Source organism: Chiloscyllium plagiosum, unplaced genomic scaffold, assembly GCF_037043375.1.
Source record: "Chiloscyllium plagiosum isolate Xiang-an unplaced genomic scaffold, Cpla_swu_hap1 HiC_scaffold_5, whole genome shotgun sequence".
NCBI classification, from domain to species: Eukaryota; Metazoa; Chordata; class Chondrichthyes; order Orectolobiformes; family Hemiscylliidae; genus Chiloscyllium; species Chiloscyllium plagiosum.
This window is the reverse complement of record NW_028270143.1, coordinates 102,018,548-102,039,982: the sequence shown is the minus strand read 5'-3', so window position 1 is coordinate 102,039,982 and position 21,435 is coordinate 102,018,548. Positions and strand designations below refer to the sequence as shown.

Genomic DNA, 21,435 nt, shown 5'->3' with positions numbered 1-21,435 from the left:
TTTTATATTTTTCCAAATACCACAAATTCCATTTCAACTTGAAGCAGGTTTTCCAAGTACTAATGTTGCTCTTCAGTTTTTTTAAAAATTAAAACTCAATCTTTTCCTTCACATTTTTCATATTATATACTTACCAGACAAAAATATATTTTAAATTACTTATATCGACCAAACTTTCCACTGTTTGGAAATCTTGTGTCACTGAACTCGAGATGATTGGAGTGACTTCTGCCGTATCTTCTCCTTTGCCACATGTCTTGACATTTCATGCTGAACCTTGTCCCAGCTTTGAACTACTGACTAATCAATGAATTAATGACTAGAATTAACCTTTCACTTCTTTGTGCCATACCATTCACAAATACTTTTCATACAGCTTTAATTGACTCTTTACCTTCCTTACATTAAAAAATCTTAAATCTCTCAATGGTACAATAACAAACACTTAGATGAAGTAAATTTAGTACTTGTTTCAGTGACCTGAACTAGAATGATGCTACCCTCCAGTGGCTTTCCCCAGAATTGCGGTTTGAAGATTTCACTATCCCCCTTTAAAATTAAGTCCCCAAGTGTACCTCACCCTGAGCTATACAAGGGTGGAAAGCTGATCAATGACCAATTTCCCCTTCAGTGGCTGGCTGATAATGATTCTGTCCAGTGGTTAAAGAGAGGCAGATTAAACAATCACTCAGGCCAAACCACAAATATTGCTTCTCAATATCCTAATAAATGCACAGGACATCAATTGCAAAACAAAATGCCAGGTGATAATGTTCAGTGTGGAGGCTGGTGAGGTCAAGCAAAGAGGGTCTTGATACTGAGAGTGAGGGAAAGGAATGAGAATACAAGTGTGGCAAATGTGACATAGTCGAGAGCCCAGTGAACCAAACTGAAGACAAATCACAGTAGAAGGAAAGGAAGAAGGGTCCAAAGTTGTTTCAAATTGATGAATACATTGGAAGCACTGATAAGGGACAGGACGTTGTCAGTAGAATTAGAACAGTCCTTATAGGAAATGTAATTAAAGTAACTGTTGAAATCAATTGGCACTGACAATGAATGTGCTGCTATCATTACAGTATCGTACATTTCCAACAAACATCAGAAATTGCTGAAAAGCTTAGGTCGAGCACCATCTATGAAGAGAGATCAGAGTTAACATTTCGGGTCCGAAACATTAACTCACTGGACCCGAAATGTTAACTCGGATTTCTCTGCACAGATAGTACCAAACTTGCTGAGCTTTTCCAGCAATTTCGGTTTTTGTTTCCGACTTACAGCATCTGCAGTTCTTTTGGTTCTTATCATCACACATTACACCATCTCTTTTGACATAAGTTCTCCTATCTTGCATCGAATTACTGACTTTTCCTTTTGTTCTTTCTCTGCCTTTGTCTCAGTTTGAAAATTACAAATTCAGAACTGGACAAAATTAAGGTGCCACTGACTTCAAATGTCAGCTGTTTCTCTCCACAAATGCTACCAGACCTGCTGAGTATTTGAAGTACTTGCTTTTATTTCAAATTCCAACACTTGTAATATTGTGCCTTCATAATAGAGTATATGAACTATATTCAAACGGTCGCCAGGGTTTCAGGAGGTTTAATGGGCACACTAGGATCAGTTCAGCTTTTACCCTTATATCTCCTACTCTAAAAGTTTAAATTTGGATCAGTAAAAATTCAAAGGTTCTAAAATACAGGTTTTGACAATCGCCAAATACAATGGCTCATGCAGACCAGCTGTCCCAATCTCTTTGGAAACACAATACGTTTTACAAAGTGTCCCAATGTCAAATTAAATGTCAGATTCTATTTAAATAATATTTTTTAGGGGCATGGTGTTTGCTCTACATTTATTACAAAGGACAAGATACAGTTAACACTTGCATCATAATTGAGAAAAATTCAGCATGATTTCTTTCTTCAAACTCATAGTTAAAATAACATCTTCCTGCTATTTCTTCAATATTTAAATTAGTTGTATACATCCCTACCTTTTGTCAAGCAATGGATGCACGGAATTCATATTTACTATGTTTCAGTACAATTGAGGTATCAAGCATTTGTCTCATTCACAAAAGCATTGAACAGATTCATAATGTGGAAGTCTGTTGTTTACTAACTTCGCCTCCTGCATAACATCGGCAAGGAGACATTAACATTTCGGCTGAATCCATCCTGAGTCTGTCTTCAGTGTTATTTCAGGAGAATGAGGGGGTTACATCCTTGGCCAGTTCGCTCGTTAATTTAACGTATTATCTCTGGACCCAAGTAGGATCTCGTGCAATAGATTCATTCTCAGGTCCTAAAATTGCAGCTCCCCACGTGCTGTGTCCAGTTGTCAAATACCTGGTATAGTGCAAAAAGTTAAAATAGAAGCAATTTTCAGTATCGTTCCTATCAATTGGTTACGACAAAACACTCTCTTTGATTAAACATCACTGTTACCACAATTCTGTACACAGGCTCCCTCATTTTCAAGGTTACTTAACTTATAGATAAGAGAAGAAATATAGATTCAACCCTGATTTACCCCTGTAATAATTCATTTTGAACAAGTGTAACTGCCCTCTCTTCATCTTAGCTGCAGTCGGCATCAAGTATTGAGACATGAATTAAGGACTTCCAGAGTGGCACATTGCCACAAAGCCACTTTCTTCTGCATCACAAGCTGAAGACATGCCCTTGAAGCCAGACTTCAGTTCAACTGAAAATCAGGCATTTAGTTATTTTCAATGCTTCCAATCAGTTAGGACACTTATAAAGAAATTAAATGCTTTTAACATTTCTGCAACTGTTATCAAAGCTTGCCAGGATGCGCCTACTGGACATTAACATCACCTGGCTTGTCTCTCTAGCTCTGTCACCCCTTAAAACCTCCTACCATAACACCTCGTTTCCAACAATCATTCTGCACATGTTTACTCCATTCCACCTCCAAGTGCCTCCAGCTACTTAAATCCTCAGTTCAGTGTCATTTGAATCTCTCCTGTTTTCCATCTTATTACAGATCCTATTAGTCTTTTATTTCCTCCCCAAATTCCTCATCTTCTATAACCTTTGTATCTCTGATTATTTGAAACATTAGCTTTATTTTCCTCTCCACAGACAGACCTGACCTCATTATTTGCAATTATTTTCTTTTTTTTATTTCAGGTTTCCAACATCAACATTTAAATCCTTATGAAAAAGGAAAATAAACATTCAGACTAGCTGAAAAGGAATCACCAAAATAAATCTGTACAAGTTTTGCTTGAATTGCACTTTGAAACATAAAGCTTCCAGGGTGCACAAACTTCTGTTCCAGGGAAGGAACAACACTAACATAGTTTTATACCTTTTTACAATTTTGGGATGCTTCTACTTTAAAAGCTACTCACTTGTTGGCTGCTCCCACCAAACGATCATGATCAACAGCAAAAAGCTGCTCTCTATGTTTCTGCTTCATTTCATCAGAAATGCCAAGTAGAAAACGGTCTAACCCTGTTGGTGAAAACAGAGTTATTGTCAGAAGTGAACAGATTCAATTACAAATGCCCTTTATACAGGGCTATGTTTTTGCTTCTCATTATTGCTACCTATGTTATTGTTAGTCCTAAACTTAGTTTTTCCTGTGAAAAGAAAGTTGGAATTATACTCATATTTAATTCTATAATGCACATATCATGAAAGCTCTCTGAGCTGGTTAGACTGATGAGCTATAACAAACACACAATCTTTTAAATAGTTTCTCTACCAAGAATAATACTGTCATCAAATATTCTGTTGGAAGCACATGCAGATGAACATTAAGTATTGAAATCAGTTTATTAACTTTCATTAGTGGATTCCTGACCATCAACAGCTTTGAAAAACTCTCCAAAATTAAAACAGTTTAAGGAAATCACCATTCCCTCGACACTGCCATCACTGTCTCCTCTAGAATCCCTACAGAATGGAAACAGGCCTTTCGGCCCAACAAGTCCACACCGACCCTCTGAAGTGTAACCCGGCCCATTGCCCAACCTATTCTCCTATATTTTACTCCGACTAATGCACCTAGCCTTACACATCCCTGAACACTACGGGCAATTTAGCATTGCCAATTCAGCTAACCTGTCCATCTTTGGATTGTGGGAGGAAACCGGAGCGCCAGGAGGAAACCCACACAGACAAGGGGAGAATGTGCAAACTCCACACAGACAGTCCCTTGAGGTTGGAAGCCGGGTCCTTAATGCTGTGAGGCAAGAGTGCTAACCACTGAGCCACCATGCTGTCCTCTCTCCATCAACATAAGTATTTGCAACTTATAAAATTAAAGATAATGCTTCAGCTTTACCTCTGTTTGATGGGGCTACAGGAGCATCCACTGTTGAAAATACAGACAGCTTAGCTTCATCAATATCTTCTTGGGTAAATTTTCCTGCTTTCGCCCAATCAACACTTCTTCGAAATACAGACATTGTGTCAATAGAATTTGGATCTCTAGAAGATTTCATTGAGGAGAAATAATCCCACATCACGTATTTTGTTAATATTGCTTATTTTGCATTATACTTTATATTCATTAAACAAGCAACATTTCTTCAATTAAAAGCTGAACACGATGTATGCTGACAATTTTTATTTCCATGTATTTCTCTACATTTCAATTCTCTTCTAAATTGTAGAAAGCTAGTATACGAGGGCAATTACCCAATACACACTTGACAGTGCATCTTGACTAAAGACAGTTTGATAAATAAATCCACAAGCAGCAGGGAGCATCCCCATCAGTAGTACATCTATTAGAGTTGGCACTGTAATCAAGCTGGTGCATTTTGACAGAGGTAAATGTAAATATTTCACTGTGAGCATATTTTGAAGAAATAATGCCCTTGATTGACCACCTCTGCCTAATTGTCCATATGTGACTTTGGTTTATTATCAGGCGAAATAATAATGATGTATAATGCACCTGAGAAACATAGCACGGTGGCTCAGTGGTTAGCACTGCTGCCTCACAGCACCAGAGACCCAGGTTCAATTCTGCCTCGGGTGAATGTCTGCGTGGAGTTTGCATGTTCTCCCTTTGTCTGCTTGGGTTTCCTCCAGGTGCTCTGGTTTCCTCCCACAGTCCAAAGATGTGCAGGTCACGTGAATTGGCCATGCTAAATTGCCCAGAGTGTTAAGTGCATTAGTCAGAGGGAAGTGGGTGTGGGTGGGTTACTCTTCGGAGGGTCGGTGTGGACTGGTTGGGCCGAAGGGTCTGTTTCCACATTGTAGGGAATCCAGTCTAATTGTGCGGCACGGTGGCGCAGTGGTTAGCACTGCAGCCTCACAGCGCCAGAGACCCAGATTCAATTCTCGCCTCAGGCGACTCTCTGTGTGGAGTTTGCACATTCTCCCCGTGTCTGCGTGGGTTTCCTCCGGGTGCTCCGGTTTCCTCACACAATCCAAAAATGTGCAGGTTAGGTGAATTGGCCATGGTAAATTGCCTGTAGTGTTAGATGCAGGGGTAAATGTAAGGGAATGGGTCTGAGTGGGTTGCGCTTCGGCGGGTTGGTGTGGACTTGTTGGGCCAAAGGGCCTGTTTCCACGCTGTAATCTAATAGCAGAGCAAGGTTTAAGGAAGTTTTAGGGGGATATTTTAAATTTTTGAGGAGTTAAGCCTAAGAAAATTCAGACAGGGTGGAACCCACTAATTTAATACTTATATCAATTTATGAGGACAAGATTAATAAGTGCAATGAATTGACAAACGAAAAGCTAAACCTCCATTTAGGAATGGAAAGTTGCTCCAGCAAAAAGTTACTGATGAAGTGAGAATGTCAACTATCTATTCTTTGCTGTGGATTTCAGTAGCTATTTTACACTTTCAAATCTGGACAGGGAATAGATCAAAAGATTTTTCAATACTTGATAGGAACACAGTAACTCTTATTAAGTGTGAAAAATGGCCATACACTTTTAATTGTAGAAACAGGAGTTTTCAACAGCTGGGAAAAATTCAGAAATGGAAAGTTTGATTGTTTCATTCTGCTTTGTAATAATAAATTTCTCTGCCGTTCTAAATTATGAACTGTGATTGATATATGTACCTGTAGGAATAAAATGTAAACAAGCCATTGTGGCTTAGCATAGCACCTCCTCCATATGCACCACCCTTCTCCCGAATCTCCCGGTGAAGAAATTTAGATGTCAATAGTCGTGCAAGAACGAGAAGACTGTAAATAAAAAGTAGTTAATAGCACATTTATCTGAATACAAACGCTAGCCTACTGCATGTGAATGTATTACCCTCAACAATCCTTCATATGAATAATGGTAATAATGGCGATACTCTGGTGACCTAGATTATTTCCACGTTTGAGTTTTTTTTCTCTTTCGTATCCCCAACCTCTTAAATATTAGGTAAAGTTGAATTACTACAGAAGCCCTCCCAGAGAAGTGAGGATACAGCAGATGAGTACAGTACAGGGAACTAATTTGTGCATTAAGCATGGATTGCATATATGGCAAGATGACTGATTCAGTGGTTTATCTATAACTAAACCTTTTCTGCTTCTGTTCTTAGGGAATAAATCACAATTAAATAATCATTGGAAGCAGCTTCATTTAGAAACAGATATTAGAACTTCATTACATCTCCTATAAATCAGGACATTTTTCTCTTATAGCTGATGACTCAGGTTCGGGTAGAGTTGCACTTAACAATGTGAACCTGTAATACCTAGTGCAATGTCCATTCTCTGTACCCATTAAAATCTGGTAAATTTCATTTAATTTGGTTAATTTTATTCCTAGTTGAAGCTAAGACTTTCATTTTATTGGATGGTGCATTTAGATAGTGAATTTATCTCCAAAACGGTCAGATGGTGACGCTGTTAATTTTACATTCTCCCTTAAATGTACTCATTCACTTCAAAAAAATGAGGAGCTGATGCTCACACCACTCCCTTCCTTCAACCAACTAACTCATTTACTGAACCAACAGGAGTTGATGTTAATTTCACGTGCTTCTTAGAGTGTATCCAAGACAGGTAAATGTATCTTCAGTGGATGTTTTCAAAGATTCCACACACAAACAAAGTGTATATTTGCTTCCTATCTTCTAAAAAGGTTCTGGTCCTGAATCTGATCCATATTCAGAATCAAATATGAAACTTCTACTTGAAATTTAAGATAAATGTGTGGAATTTAAATTCAATATAACTCACCTGGGAAAATCTGGATTCATGTAGGGAACTGTGCGGACACATTCACTCACATAATTCACAGGGAAGGGAAGCTGAAAGTGTGTCTTCATTTGACAAGCTTTGAAGCTTGACTAAGAGAGAAGAACAGCAGTAGACTTCAATCAAATGCTCTCGAGTGGTCACAAAAAGAAGAAAAACTGAGTTACCTTTATCTAGGGGAGACTTGAGCAGTCAGTTCACTCAACAATAACACAATTTGATACTTGTGGTCTATAGGAGATTTTGCTTTACACAACACCAAAAATAAAATATTACAGAATTTCATAAAAATAAAATTTCTCTCGTTTTCTAAAATACTAAGGGTTCATAAAACACCTAATTGGGCACTGAAGCAACAATGTGTATCAGCAGTCACCATATATGGAGGGCATTCAGGACATTAGCAATGGCTTGGAATGAAGTCTGATCAATGAGACCGGCTCAAGTATTTAATACTATTTTGTTTATTAGTACTTTTTCCCCCAGAAGGCCAAATGACATTTCGTCATTTGCTTATTGTTCTTTTATTACATAAACTTACATTTTTAAAAAATATTTCTAATATAGAAATGTGCTTAGTTGTTGGGTTAGTTCAAACACCAATATCTAAAATGTACTTTCTTGCCATCCACTGATTACTTTTAATAAAGATCAGCTTTATTAAAAATAATGCATTTAATTAAGTCAACCCAGCCTCAACTGATGTGTTCAACTCAAGGTAAAGATAACCTGTTTATCTAAAAACAATTAGCAAAAACACAGGTTATTTGTTTCAACTAGTAGTTTGGTAACGGAACTTGACTGAAAAAAGGAGACATTGCCAAATGCTTTTTGATTTGCATTGATAAGGACAGAATTTCAAGAATCGAACAATACCATATATTGTTTCTTGCACTTAACACTTCAGAATCGCACGAATGCCTCATCTCAAAGGAAAGAACAATACATACTGAATGAAAAGTGTGTGCTGATTGGCTGGTACTCTCTTCTTATGCAGCACGTTATCATTCCCTTCTGAGATCAGGCATTCTTTGCATTCTGCCCTATCAAGTGCAAGACGAAAATCCTCATCATCAGACCTCTCTTTTCTTAGTGATAGATAATGGATTTATTAATGAATTCACTCCAAGTGCAGATCCAATAATGTCATCTATTGTATCCAGAGACTTTTGGTTTCTATCTTGGGAAGGTTCAATAGTCTCAGAGCTTCTGTTAGTTACTGTGACTATCAGAGCTATATTACTCTTACAAACACTATCTTTTTGGTAGCTTGTGAACCTCCAGATACTTCACTTCCAGCATCTTCAGGATTGAGTGGTTTCTGTAATGAAATAAAGTTTAAATGATACTTAAGTTTTCAAATTGAAACTTGAAATAAAGAAAAGCGTACATCACTGTGGAGATTATTTATGCTGGGCAAGCCCATGGTCAAAATATATTCTTTGGCAAGAATGGAGCACTATATTGAAAACCATAACCTAAAATTTGAAATAGGCAATTACCAGTTGTTTTAGGTCTGTTTTTACATAAACAATAGCCCAGTTTTCAGTGAAAACATTATTGAGCAAAGGAAATGCACTTCACTATTTGTGAAATTAAGCTGGTTAAATAGGGAACTAACATATTCTCTAAATTAGACCATTCTTTGGCTTTAAATAGAGGGCACGTTGATTGCATCAGTGGTGATTATACAGCCATTTATGGTAAAGGCTCATTTCTCAATAATAATGGCCTGATTTCAAATATTACACTCAATTCCCGAATTTCCTCAAAAATGACAATTATTAAGTTACAATTTCTTATCAGAAAGCTACTGCAGAACTTTACTGGAATATAGGTGCCCAAGAACATGACTGGTGCTTTTCCGTGAGTAAAGGCAATATATTAGATGACGTGATTTTCTTGAACAATACCTCAACCAGGTAGTCATTACAACTTTTTATGCTTAACTTCAATATATTAACATGATTAGAACTGCAAATGGTAGATGTGGGAATTATAAACTCTGTTAGGTCCCAGAATTAAACTTGGATTCTAATATAAGTTTTGTGTCATTTGTAAGCAAAGGTTTAGCTGAGTTACTCTAACAACAGAAGGTTAAAAGTTCAGGATTCTGACATTCACAGTGACTTGTAAATTCTAAGAACTTCATGTAAATGATGGACTGAAACTTCCCATGAGCATTAGAACTGGATCAGTTCTTTCAATAACACACGCCCGGCACAAGAGCTGGCCTACTAACTGGCCAACTCTATGCTTGCTGCTCACTTAAGGGTGACAGGGAACAAGGAGACTGCAAAGAAATGGCTGGCTGGGAACTCTGCTGAAAAATGAGTGCACTGCAGAGTAGAAGGGAGACCGAGAGTGTGAGCTTTAAATCAGAAGCTTTCATTAAAGAGTTCAGAGGGCATCAGAAACAAAGGCCCAGAACTATGGGGGTCCTCTTTATGGAGGCATACGACAGACTGCAGTAGCGTGCTCCTCCAATCTTCTGCTGAGAAGCTATTTTGAAAGCTTTGCAGGTTTCCTGACCCATGCTGGGAATCTTGCACCACCCTTAGAAAATGGACCTCAATTGATGCCTTAATTCCCTCCCCACCTTCTGGTGATTTTAGGGTAACTTGCTAGAGATGCATATTATTTTGGGGAGCTGTCCAAAACTTTCCTGATCCCCCCACTTACAAACAGCCAAGGACCTCACTCACAATATTGTCATTGTTAGCCGCTATGGGAGCTTGAACATATGTACTGCACATCAAATTAAGTAACTAAAGGAGGTTTCCACAAATTTAAAATCCTGCCACAGCAGAAGCTCTGGCTCCATTAAGATTAAGACGATCCATTTGGTGAACAATAACATTATCCTCTCAGGCAGTGTACAAAACACAATAAACTAAATTAAATGTTCTTGTTAGTGGGCTGAGCAAGAAGATGGAATTACAAAAACTGGTGGTTAAGAGATGACAGCTAACCAGAGATTCTACTATCATCACAAATAACGTGGGCAGAACTGTATATGAACACTTTCAACAATGAAGTAAATGAGCAAGCTCTTGAACTTCAATATCAAATATAGAACTAAAAGACACAAGTAAAAATTCAAGTCATAAGCAAGTTTAAAAGTCCCTTTGGCAGCAAATGGTAGGACATTATTTTATCATAGAACCCCAAACTGATGGGACTTTCAATGTTCATAGTACCTCAGTAATATTTGTACGGATAAGTTTCTTGTCTTTTTTTTTCTTTCCAAATCCAGGAATATTTCTGATGAACTTTTCAACTTCTGTTGACACTTCTGGAATGGCTTGTGAGGTAGCATTCACCGCACACCTATCACAAGACAGTTCAAATCAATGAAGTACATGAAGTTAATTTTCTCTCACTAACTTAAAAATAGGATCAATGTGAACTGTACAATGGTTGCACTGACTTGAAAAACCTGTGATGTTTTCATAAATAATATTTACTGTAATTTCAGAAACATGATGGACTCATTTACATGATAAAAAATATACTTTTACATAAACTGAGAAAGAAATTATGAAAAATGTAACTGGTGATGCATTTATTTACTAAAGGAGAAGCATGTATGTGAACAGCCTTTTTTCCCTCATTTTAAGTTGTAAGAAAACATTTAAACTGCTTGTATCTTCATTGCAATATTTCCAATGTGAAGTAATTTTGTGGTCAAAACTGTGACCATAATGACTGACACAAATTGCAAAGACAAGAGAAACCATTTTCACCACTGAGTCTATGCCAGTTCTGCATAGAACAATCCAGTCTGGTGCATTCCACCTCCTCTATCCCTGTAACACTGCAAGCTTCATTTTCTCAACCAACTTTCTTTTGAAATTATCCATCTAACCAAATTAACTAGCCTCAATCTTAATTAAATCTGTCATAGTCTTTTATACTGAGAGAAAGTGAGGACTGCAGATGCTGGAGATCAGAGTTGAAAAGTGTGGCGCTGTAAAGGCACAGCAAATCAGGCAGCATTCAAGGAGCAGCAGAGTCAATGTTTCGGGCATAAGCCCTTCAACATTCCTGATGAAGGGCTCATGCCCAAAACATGGGACTGTCCTGCTCCTTGGATACTGCTTGACGTGCTGTGTTTTTCCAGCAACATACTTTTCAACTATACTCTTTTATACCTCTATTCAATGTCCATTTTTGCTGAAGGAGCATATTTTGAACAATCTCCTAATTGAAATCCCCCACCCCAAAACCATTCTGGTTTATCTCCTCTGTGCTCTCAAGGTTCTTCATAACCTTCCTAAAATGTAGTGACCTGTAAGTGGGGTAATGCACTGGCTGTAGCCGAACAGACTCACCATAGTTTCCCTTCCTTTATATTTCCTACGAATGAAGAAGCAGAAAATCCCATTATTTTGTACTCAATACACCTGTCCCTTCAAATAGACTTCCATAGATCTGCTCATCTCTCCATACTCTTTACAACTGTGCCAATAAATCTGTGTTGACACTGACGCTCTTACTCAGACACCACTGGTTTGTTGCCAGGTAAGTAATTTGCCAACCATTTTTTTCAAAAATCAATAGTGACAACATTACTGTATCTCTACTTTACACCACCCAATTAAAATCTTGTTACAACATCAATAAATGCAGTTACATTAGTCCAGCAGTATAGCTCCTTTACAGATCAACTGGTTCTTCATTAAATCAAACTCTGAGTGCCTGTTAATTTTATCCTTGTACATTGCGTTACAGACCAGACCAATCGCCTCAAACGATTCAGAAGATAGTCTGGACCCTAACTTTTTTTTATGTTATAGGTAAATGTAAGACCGCTGCGTTCCAGATGCAATTTGATTGGTCAAACTACCGGATTTAAAGCAAAACACACTTATTAATTCACTATAGTTAAAATACAACAAAAGTGAGGAGGAGGAATTGGAATATTTAACCCTATTGGAAGATGTAACAGAACAGATACTATAACTAGTAATTAACTATTCCAATACAGCAAAATCCTATAAACACACTTTTGCAAATTCAGAAAACAGATTATGTCACACTATTCCTCCAACCTAGGAAGAAAGAACATCAAAAGACAATTCTAACAAAAAGTGAGAGCGAGAGGTCACGTGAAAGAGACAGAGACAACGAGAGAGCGAAAGAGTGAGAATAAGTGAGCGAGAGAGCATGAGCAAGAGAGAGCGCGCGCGAGAGTGTGAGGGATAGAGTGCAAGTGAGGGCGCAGGAGAGACAGCACAAGCGCACGAGAAATACAGAAACAGCGAGACAGAGAGGGAGAGAACACTCCAGCTTTCAGCAGTAGCCGAGAAATTAAAAAAGCAGCTTTCATTTCCTCAGGACCCCAATAGCAACTGCTGAAAACAAAACCGAAAATCCCTGGTTCTGTCAGTGAGCTTGACCACACCCACAGGCTATTTCCATTGTTCGAACTTAAAAAAAACCCACCAAAGGCTTCACAAGTTGTTTATCTGCTCATAGGCTACTCCCACCTGTCCCCCAAACTCTCTTTAAACAAAACCTGGACAAAACACACCTCTTAAAGCCACAGCATTGTTACAGTTGTTTCAAAAATCTCACTCCCACTGAAGTTAAAATGACTGGTTAACTATTGTTAAGAATGTCCTAACACCTTTTCTGAAACAGGGACATCACAACTGCTACTTTTCAAACTCTCCAACGTTTAGGAAATATTGTAGTACTACCTCGAATCCAGCTTTCCTTAGCAACTAGGGACGCAAGCTGCCCACCTAAAACATATTAAAAACAGCCAGCCTTCCAGTGCATTCGGTATATTAATTTTCACTCCACATGGAATCTCTACTACTTCAGCTTTTATTAATACCTTATCAGCATCCACTTCCTTCATAAACAGTGCTGCAAAATACTCATTAAGTCTCTGAGTCCTGTTCTGTGCCTCTAAGTGTGCTTGTCGCCTTTGCCCACAACTGGCTTCTTCGCAGCACCCACACCCCTGCCAAAAATCAGCACCCTGGACACCTGACGACAAATATCACTTACATGCTGATTGAAAATCTTTGCATTTGCTTTATTTTAACTTCTTCCTAGTTCTCACTCTCACCTTGCCAGTCTTATATTTGTCTTCACTTACTCTTACATTCAAAGAACATGGTCTGGCCCTTGCTCGAAGATTTGACCAAATACACAGCATACTTTTTCTGTTTCATCATATTCTTTATATCCCTTGCGACCCAACAGCACTGGCTTTGATTTCTCTATTATTCCTCATATTGCAATCCAGCAAAAAATGAAGCTGAAACATCTTACTTTAAAAGATCATCATTGCTTTATTACAATTCGTCTTGTCAGTCTTTGGCTAGACCTTCTTCCATTGAAGTTAGCCTTTCTTCCAATCTTGAATGTTGCTCCTTCAGATTTCTCCTTGCTCATTACTTCATTATTGAACATTATGTTTGTGATCACTAGTGCTGCTCACAGACACTTGGTTCACTCATGCGCCTTAGTCCTCAGCAAGAGATCCAGCAACGTCTCTTTGGCAGATAGACCAAAAACACACTGTTTCAGGCTGTTCTCCTGAACACATTTAATAAATTTCTCTCCCTTCCTATCTTCTGTGAATAATTATTGAAATATTAATTGGTATAAAGTCTCAAAAGATCTTACACATCTGATTTACCACCAGATTTTCTCTTTTCTCTCTCACTTCTTCAAGTTTTTGGTTATTGGAAGCATGAACATAATCACTGAACTGTATGTGGACTATTGCAATGCCAGAGTCAATACAGATACATGGGAATATGGAAAGAAAGGAAACAAAAACAAAGGTCAAGGAATGAGATGACATTCTTGGATTTACTTAATGATCATATATGCTTATGCCTATCAGAATACGCCAAAGTACAGCAAATATAAAGATACTTTATTTCAAAGGTTGTGTTTTTAAGTATAACTAATTGCAAATAACTCACCTCATGTTCTCATTGCTCAGTAAATGCATCTTAATTCGAGGCAGCTTACGGAGAACAGTCAAGAGTTCGGGCTTTTCAGCAATTCTTTTCATGTGTTGCACCTTGAAAGAATATTTCGTACATGGTCAAGTTTTTGGAAAGTTGCCACTATTCAATAAAATTAGGTTCTGGAAAAGCTTCACAAAAATTAAAAGAACTAAGGCAGAGATTGAGAAAGAAAGTAAGTAAAATCAAAGAAAATCCAATGATACTTTGTAAATACTTAATGAAAAAGAGGAAAGAGCAGGCCAATTAGAGACGAGGGTGTGAAGGTTCAAGCCATGGACATAGTGAATACCTCGCGCCTATTATCAAAAACAAAACATACGGTCATTCTGCTATGATGCACGCTTCGTCTATACGAATTCCCTGTTACGCGATTGACAAATTGAGGACAGTTTCTATAGCACGAACTTTTAAAGTGCGCATTATAACGTGATTCTGGCCCCATTAAATGGTGCTGCTATTCTGCGACTTTCTTATAACACAGGATTGCACAAGGACAGAACTACCGCAGAATTGCAGAACTGACTGTATGCTACAGAGGGGTGTGGGGAGCAATGGCCTAGTGGTATTGAGAAAGTTGGTAGCCTTAAATCTGCTAAGGAGATGCGCGAAAACGCTTGACCACGGAGGGGGACCCATTTATTCAGAAGAATTGGGGACATCTGTTCTTAGTATTAATGGATCGGTGATAACACTTGTTCACTTATGGAACGTGTGGCAGTACTTCCTTCTCACGCTGGAGGCATGCATATTTCACAGTGGAAAGTTGGATAACTAAATTGCTGGTTTATATCAAAGACACTTAACAAAACTCAAAAGGAAACAAACTTTTAATTTAATAAACTGAGTGGAATTTGCACGTAATATAACAATCCTGATAAGTTTTTATGTATACCATACTGAGCAGATTTGAATTTATGAAGCTCAGCTCCCTCATCTTGACTGTTCTGGAATATGAATGTCTCATTACCCTTATAGGCTAGGAAAACATGACGGCTGAAAGAGACATAGTTAGGAAGTTGGAAGATGTTCAGGTGTGAGTGAGAGAGAGAAAACATTCTTCCGTAAATTACATGACTAAAGGGTTCAAAGGACAGAGAGAGAGAGAGAGAGAGAGGACGAAAGCTGGTGTAAAGTTTAACTCTATGGTCTGATTTGAGTGTGCAGTGGCTTGTCATGGATTGAATGCTTGTGCTTTGTTCTCTGGAGCTCAAAATCTGGGAATGTTATGAATTTAATTTGCATTCTGGGAATCTAAGATGATTTTAAAAGAAAAAGCCATTTTGTAGGACAATGATACTGAACATGTTAGCTGAGCAAGATTACCTCATGACCTTTCCCACATAATTTAGACTAGTCTCTCGTTATGATGCACTAGCCAAAGCAATTGACCATCTGGCCTGGCTTGACCCAGGGTATCCACTTTGATGTGCATGTAGCTTAATCAGTCAAGCATACTCATACCTGTCAATGAGTTTCTCCTCCTCTGCAAAGTTTTGCCATTTTATTGCTGCTTATCTGATTAAGGACATGGGGTCTTTTTGTAATTTTAATACCAATTTCTGTATAAAGATAGCTTGTTTGCAACAATAAGGGGAGTAGCCTGAGAGCACTCTTAGGGCAAGAGCTGGCGCCGTGACTCTGCTAATCGTTTTGGAAGCTGAGCTCAAGCCTGGCTTGTAGGTATCTATGTTACAGTGTAACGTTGATGCCATTAGTAAATAATTTGAACTAAACTGGCTGTAAGACAGATGGTGGAATTCGAATTCAATAAAAATCTGGCAACATAGTGTTGAGAGTCAATGACCATGAATTCATTTCTGATTTCTGGAAAAACCCATCTGGTCCATTAATGTCCTTGCAGGAAAGAAACTGCCATCCTTATCTGATCTGGCCTGCATGTGACTCCAGACCCAAAGCAATGTGGTTTACTCTTAACTGCACTTTGGGCAATTAGGGATGGCAATAAATGCTGGCCTAACCAGTGATGGCCTCATTCCAAGAAAGAACAAAAAAGAAAACGGACATGAAACAGCAAAGAAATTCTCAGCCAAGAAAGAGGAAGCTTAAAGTGTAAAAAGCTGAAGCCAAATGCTCAAGATCCACCATGTCTCCCTGAACACAGCTCAATTCACAATAAAATGATCCCTGTCCCATGGCCAGGCTCACTGACATCAGACATCATTTCAAATTAATAACAGCCAAATACTGCAGAAACTGAATGCTATATTTGCTAATTTTTGTTCTGTCACAAGATATCTGCCACATATTTCACTTGAGTGTTTGTGCATGTTCCACCTGGAGGTAGAATTTATTCAATTCAGATCTTTTCACACACAAAGGCAAAAATTCAGACATTGGCATTAAAGAATATTGGATGGGAGAAATAATGAAGGAGAAAATGAAATACGATAAATTACAAGATCTGGATGAAATAAACCTCAGGCTAATAAATAAAGTAAGGGGAAGAACAGTGAAAGCTCAGACCATCGTTTTCCAATGTGCTCTCTGCAAGGAGGAGCTGGAGGACTAAACAACATTAACAAAAGGGAAGGAAGGCACAACCTGTGTAATTGATGGCTAATCATTCCAACACCAATGGTGAGCAATATACTTTAGTAAACTCAGAGAAAAGTATAAATTAGAAAAACACAGATTAACCAAGGACAATTTGTATGGATGTGTTAGGGAAAGGTTATATACAACCAGTTTGATTATTCCTTGTTATCAGCTATCGAAGTTCAATGAGCAAAAGCTTTTAACAAGGCTTTTGCAAGTTGGTAATGGTCAGAAAATTAAAAACTCATGAGATCCAAAGGAAAGTGGGTAAATGAACCCCAAAACTCATTGTGGTAGGAAGCAAACTGTAATGGTCAACAGGCGTTCAAGTAGCTGGAAGACTGATTCCAGCTGGAAGCTGTGGTGAAAGGGTTAAAATTGTGTCCCAATACATGTGTGAATCTAACCGGAATGGAGGTGTTGCTTAGTCCCGTGTGAATCTTATTACACACCTCCCCTTGTGAATCTTCTTATCTGTATGTAACCAGAATGGAATGTGTTTTTTAGCCTTGCTCTGCTGTTCACATGAATGTTTATATCTGGAAAAGAGTATATCAGCTGGAAAAGTCTCCAGTTCGGTGAGTCTGCTCCGGGGTTGCGTTTAACCGCCGAGCGTGGGTTGTTGGCAACCGCTCTACGAGAACTGACGGCTCCCAGTTCCGGTAACACGTAGAGTGAGTATAAACCAGACCCGTTGTAAGTACGAGACCTGGTTGTGGCGACGCTGCGGGGAATAAAACACTTATATTCTAGCAGACTCGCCTCTTGGCTGTTTGTTCTGTGTCAGACTACTTTCCTGCGAGCCTGGTCCTTGACCTTGAGAATTTTTTAAAACATTTTGGCGTAGCCGGCAGGATCAATCGCAATTGAGGAAAGATTTTGATACAGAACAATGTTTTGGAAAAAGGCTAAGAAACCAGAGGAACAAACTGTGGAGGTCCCGACCGTCCCGGGATGGCATGGACCGTGGCATGGCGTGGCAGTTTGTTTGAGAAATGGTGGGGGGCGACCGGAGAACTGGGAGGCCGAGGGCGTAGGAACCCCAGGGTCGCTGCTGTCCACCCTTGAGAGGATCCCAGTCCTGCCGAAGAACCCCTTGCCTGGGGTACAGCGGAGGATGTGGGCCTGTGCGGCGGCTTGTAGACAACAGTCAGACAAGCGCCAAAAAGCTGAAGCAGAATTAGCCCTCCTGAAACATGAGCAGGGACTCAGTTCGGGAAATGCCTCTATGTTGAGGCAGGAAATTATGAAGTTAAAAGCTGAATTGACAGCATTAACTGAACTAGCAGGACGAACTATTATGTATCTGTCTGCTAAGAAACGGAAAGAGAAAAGGAAGGTCCCTCGAACCCCGGACCCAGTACAAGTACGGGCGTTTGTAGCCCAGTTAAATAACGGGGATCGGTGGGATATCGATCATTGGGATGGGAACATTTGGGGAGATTCAGATGATCAGTACGAAGAGGACCCACCCGTACTCCAAGCTAAGCCAGTGGTTAGGAGAAAGCAGGTTCAGAGACGTCTCCCAGTGCAACGGGAGGTAATGTTAGATGAGGAAGGAAACCCTATACGGAATGAACAAGGGGAGGCAATTATGCATGAATTACCGCGGGCTCAGCCTCCTGCAGAATTCTCTGAATTAACGGAAGACTTCACTACCGATGAGGTGCTGTTTATCACCCAGAAAACCCGACGTAATCCTGGGGAGCCGTTAGAGCTATGGCTAATTCGGCTCCTCGAGGAAGGGGGGCAACAAGTGCAGGTAGACTATCAGGATGCTCCCAAGTTTGGTGGATTAGCAAAGGATGCTGCCATAGACCTGGGGTACCGCAGACAAGCCAAGGATATGGTAATAGATCGCAGTATGGGGACCTTATTTGGGATGTATGCCAGGGCAGTGGCCGAACAGTATCCCTTCCCGTCCGATTGGCCCCCCTTGGAAGGAACTTGGACAACAATTAAGCAAGGGGTTCAGAGGCTAACCCGTTTGTGTGTGCGGGATGCCCTGTTGCTGGGAGTGCTGGACGGGGTAGATAACACAAATGTTAGTAGACAGACTAGAGACCACCTAGTGAAGACTGCCCCCCCCCATTATAAACCACTGTTATTAACCATAATGTTGAGTGGACGGGGAGAAACCCTAGGAGATGCCCGTAGTATGATGAGGGAGATGGGTGGTTTGGGGGATTGGGGACCCACAACCCGTGCTTCTCAGGGTGGCACGGAGGGGCGTCGCCCTGAGGCTCGGGCAGGGGAAAAGTAAACCCTAATCAAGGAAGTAACCAAGGCCCCTCACGGCGTGCTTTGTGGCAAGCTTTGATACGGGCGCAGGTCCCAGCATCGGAGATTGATGGCCTACCTACACCGGAATTAAAAGACTTATGCAGACGAAAGGGACTGAAGGTGTCCCGGGTAGAGACGGAGTCCCGACCCACTATGGAAGACCTAGTGGAATTACTAACACAAAAATGTCAGACACGGGGTCCGGTTGTTAATGAGCCTCGAAGGGGTAGAACTTCCACTTCCCAGCGGTGGGAATCCTCGGAGGAGGAGGAGGTACGGCCTCCCCTCCAAGAGTGTTATAAAGTGGATAGGCGTGGCCGGAAACCTAGTAAGAAAGGCAAGAACAAAGAAGGGCGAGGCAAACGTCTTTACCCAGTGCTGTCTGGGGAAGATGAATGGGAGGAACAATAGGAATCGGGCCAAACCCCAAGGGTTTGCCCACGAACGAGCCAATGGTCAGCAGACGACATTCGCAAATCCGTCCAAACCGTTATGGCTCTAGTGGACACAGGGGCGGAGGCCACCTTAATCTATGGGACGCCCCATAAGTTTAAAGGAACCCCAGTCACGCTGGTTGGGCTGGGAGGTAATCTGATTGAAGGAAAAACAGTACAATTGCCCCTAAAGATAGGTACAATGCCCATTAAAACTTATTCAATTATCATTACACCAGTTAGAGAATGGATCCTGGGAATGGACATTCTGGCCGGTTTAACACTTCACCTCCAACAAGGGAAGTTTGAATTTGGAATCACGAAAATGGCTTTGCGCTGTAGGACGGTGTTAGTGGGAAAGGTTAAAATGGACCCCTTCCCCATCCCGATCGCCGATCGCGTAATAAGTCTTAGACAGTATAGGATTCCCGGCGGACATAAAGAAATATCCGCCACAATTAAGGATTATTTGGAAGCGGGAGTGCTTAGGACATGCACCACGGCGTGGAATAACCCCTTATGGCCCGTACATAAAGCCGATGGGTCATGGCGGATGACGGCAGATTATCGGCAACTAAACCGTCACACTCCGGCCTTGACGGCAGCGGTCCCGGATGCCGTCACTATTATAGGACGAATCCAACATCATCCAGGGGTGTGGTACGGAGTAATTGATTTGGCTAATGCCTTCTTCACAATTCCTATTCCCGAAGATAGGCAGGAACAGTTCGCATTCACTTGGGAGGGTAGACAATTCACGTTCACGCGATTGCCCCAAGGATATCTGCATAGCCCTACTATCTGCCACCGGATAGTTGCAGAACACTTGGCTGCCTTTAAAGTGCCTGACGAAGTGATGATCTCGCACTATATTGACGATATGATGATACAGGGGACAAGTCAGAAGCAGGTTCAGGAATTGCTGGACCAACTGGTTCAACATATGCGAGGATATGGGTGGGAGATCAACCCAGCCAAAATCCAGGGTCCCTCACAAACGGTAAAATTCTTAGGAATCGTGTGGAACAAGGGGGAAAGGGAAATCACTGCGAAAGCTAAAAATAAGATTCAGGTCTTTGCCGTCCCTCACACCCAGAAGGACGTGCAGCAATTTATTGGGTTATTCGGATTCTGGAGACAGCATATTCCCCATTTAGGACAAATTTTAAAACCTTTGTATCGAGTTACGAGGAAAAAGGCAGCGTTCGGATGGACGGAGGTCCATCAAACTGCATTTGAAATGGCCAAGCAAGCGATACAGCAAGCTGTATCCTTGGGAAAGATACAGTCAGGACCTGTAGAACTGCAAGTCTCAGCACAGGGGGATTATGCCAATTGGAGCTTATGGCAAAAACAGGTTAGAACCCGTAAGCCATTGGGATTTTGGTCCCGAAAATTACCCCCGGCAGGGGAACGGATACCCCCTTTGAGAAACAGTTATTAGCATGCTACTGGGGCTTGGTGGAAACCGAAGCCCTGACCATTGGACATGAAGTGATCATGAGAACAGCTATCCCTATTCTTCCGTGGGTACTTAGTGACCCCACTACCCACCGAATAGGAACTGCCCAAGAGAGCAGCATCATTAAATGGAAATGGTATGTGTCGGAGAGAGTGCGGACTGGACAGAAAGGAGTGTCAGTCCTACATGAGCAAGTGGCGGAGGCCCCTGAGGAAGGGGAAAAACGGTTTGAGGTGATTGAATACAAGGAATCACCCGTTAAGATGGGAAAACGGTATGATGAACTGACCCCGGATGAACAAGCCACGGCTTGGTTCGTAGATGGGTCAGCCCAATGGAAAGCGGGACAGCGTAGATGGAAAGCTGCCGCCTTTAACCCAAAACAAGGCACTACCCTAGAAGAATTAGGGGAGGGAAAAAGTAGTCAGTGGGCAGAATTAAAAGCAGTGCATATGGTAGTCATGTCGGCTGGACTGGACTTACGAGCGTTAACTACACAGACTT

At 40.5% G+C, this 21,435-nt stretch overlaps 1 protein-coding gene across 6 annotated transcripts in view; it reads right to left on the bottom strand.

Moving 5' to 3' along the window:
• Nucleotides 1-362: 362 nt before the first annotated feature.
• Nucleotides 363-21,435, bottom strand: part of pitrm1 (pitrilysin metallopeptidase 1) — a 70,507-nt gene continuing 49,434 nt past the window's right edge. For 4 of the 6 annotated variants that reach the window (XM_043690648.2, XM_043690649.2, XM_087987534.1 and 1 more), the window contains 8 exons: nucleotides 14,149-14,249; nucleotides 10,399-10,528; nucleotides 8,448-8,519; nucleotides 7,181-7,290; nucleotides 6,062-6,187; nucleotides 4,321-4,466; nucleotides 3,383-3,485; nucleotides 363-2,351 (listed from right to left, as the gene is read on the bottom strand). In XM_043690648.2, the coding sequence (XP_043546583.1) occupies nucleotides 2,258-2,351; nucleotides 3,383-3,485; nucleotides 4,321-4,466; nucleotides 6,062-6,187; nucleotides 7,181-7,290; nucleotides 8,448-8,519; nucleotides 10,399-10,528; nucleotides 14,149-14,249 (882 nt within the window). In that variant the 3' untranslated portion in view covers nucleotides 363-2,257. The remainder of the gene's footprint in view (nucleotides 2,352-3,382; nucleotides 3,486-4,320; nucleotides 4,467-6,061; nucleotides 6,188-7,180; nucleotides 7,291-8,447; nucleotides 8,520-10,398; nucleotides 10,529-14,148; nucleotides 14,250-21,435) is intronic. The other 2 variants (XR_015757263.1, XM_043690651.2) reach the window with 2 other exon arrangements.